Source organism: Tupaia chinensis, unplaced genomic scaffold (genome assembly GCF_000334495.1).
Source record: "Tupaia chinensis unplaced genomic scaffold, TupChi_1.0 Scaffold000361_2, whole genome shotgun sequence".
NCBI classification, from domain to species: Eukaryota; Metazoa; Chordata; class Mammalia; order Scandentia; family Tupaiidae; genus Tupaia; species Tupaia belangeri.
This window is the reverse complement of record NW_006159858.1, coordinates 4,730,998-4,731,729: the sequence shown is the minus strand read 5'-3', so window position 1 is coordinate 4,731,729 and position 732 is coordinate 4,730,998. Positions and strand designations below refer to the sequence as shown.

The following is a 732-nucleotide window of genomic DNA, read 5'->3' as shown; positions in this document are numbered from 1 at the left end:
TCATTCGCGAAGGAAGGAGCCCGCAGGGGAAGTGGCCCGGACGCACCACCGGGGCTACTCACCGGCCGCAGTGCTGACCAGCAGGACTGCCCATAGCAGCCAGGGCACCCGCCGGGGCCGCCGCAGCGAGGAAGTCATCCCTGGGTCAGCCGAGAAGCAGGAGGACCAAGAAAAGAAATACGGAAAGTAAGTACGGGCAGAGAAATCCGGCCGGGAGGCTCGTCCTCGCTCTCGTCTGATCTATCCTGCCCAGACTACAATGCAGTTTGAAAGGACAAATGGCAGATGAGAGGACCGAGCTGCAGAGCGTTCATGCCGCTGCAGAAATTCCCTTCATTTCTCTCCCTCGCGGCTGGGAGGGCTCATTCGCCTCGGACCGGGTGCCTCGGCCCCCCAAGCGGAAGGCATGTCCGTGCGGAGAAGCAGGGCGCCAAGAAGAAACCCCCGCAGCTATTTCCCTCGGAGTTTCACGATGTCGAAAAAATAGCCAGGTCTGGGAGAAAACATATCCAGGGTGCAGAGGGGCGGAGGGCGGGGTTTGGTGCGGGAGCCGAGGATCAGAACAAGTTCCCGACTGCCAGGAAGGGCCGAGCCGGGCGGGCGGCGGCGGTGCCCGGCGGCCCCAGTCGCATCGCCCGCGGCTCCGGGAGGGCGAGATTCCTTTTAAAGTTTCGCTTCGCTGCTCCCTTCACTCCGATTTCGAGAACAAACCACCCTCGTCCTCGACTGGAT

The 732-nt window shown here is 62.4% G+C and overlaps 1 protein-coding gene across 1 annotated transcript in view; it reads right to left on the bottom strand.

Moving 5' to 3' along the window:
* BMPR2 (bone morphogenetic protein receptor type 2) overlaps positions 1-263 on the bottom strand; it is a 197,093-nt gene extending 196,830 nt beyond the window's left edge. The window contains exon 1 of the mRNA XM_006153051.3: positions 63-263. Coding sequence (XP_006153113.1) covers positions 63-138 — 76 coding nt within the window. The 5' untranslated portion in view covers positions 139-263. The remainder of the gene's footprint in view (positions 1-62) is intronic.
* Between the last annotated feature and the right edge of the window lie 469 nt (positions 264-732).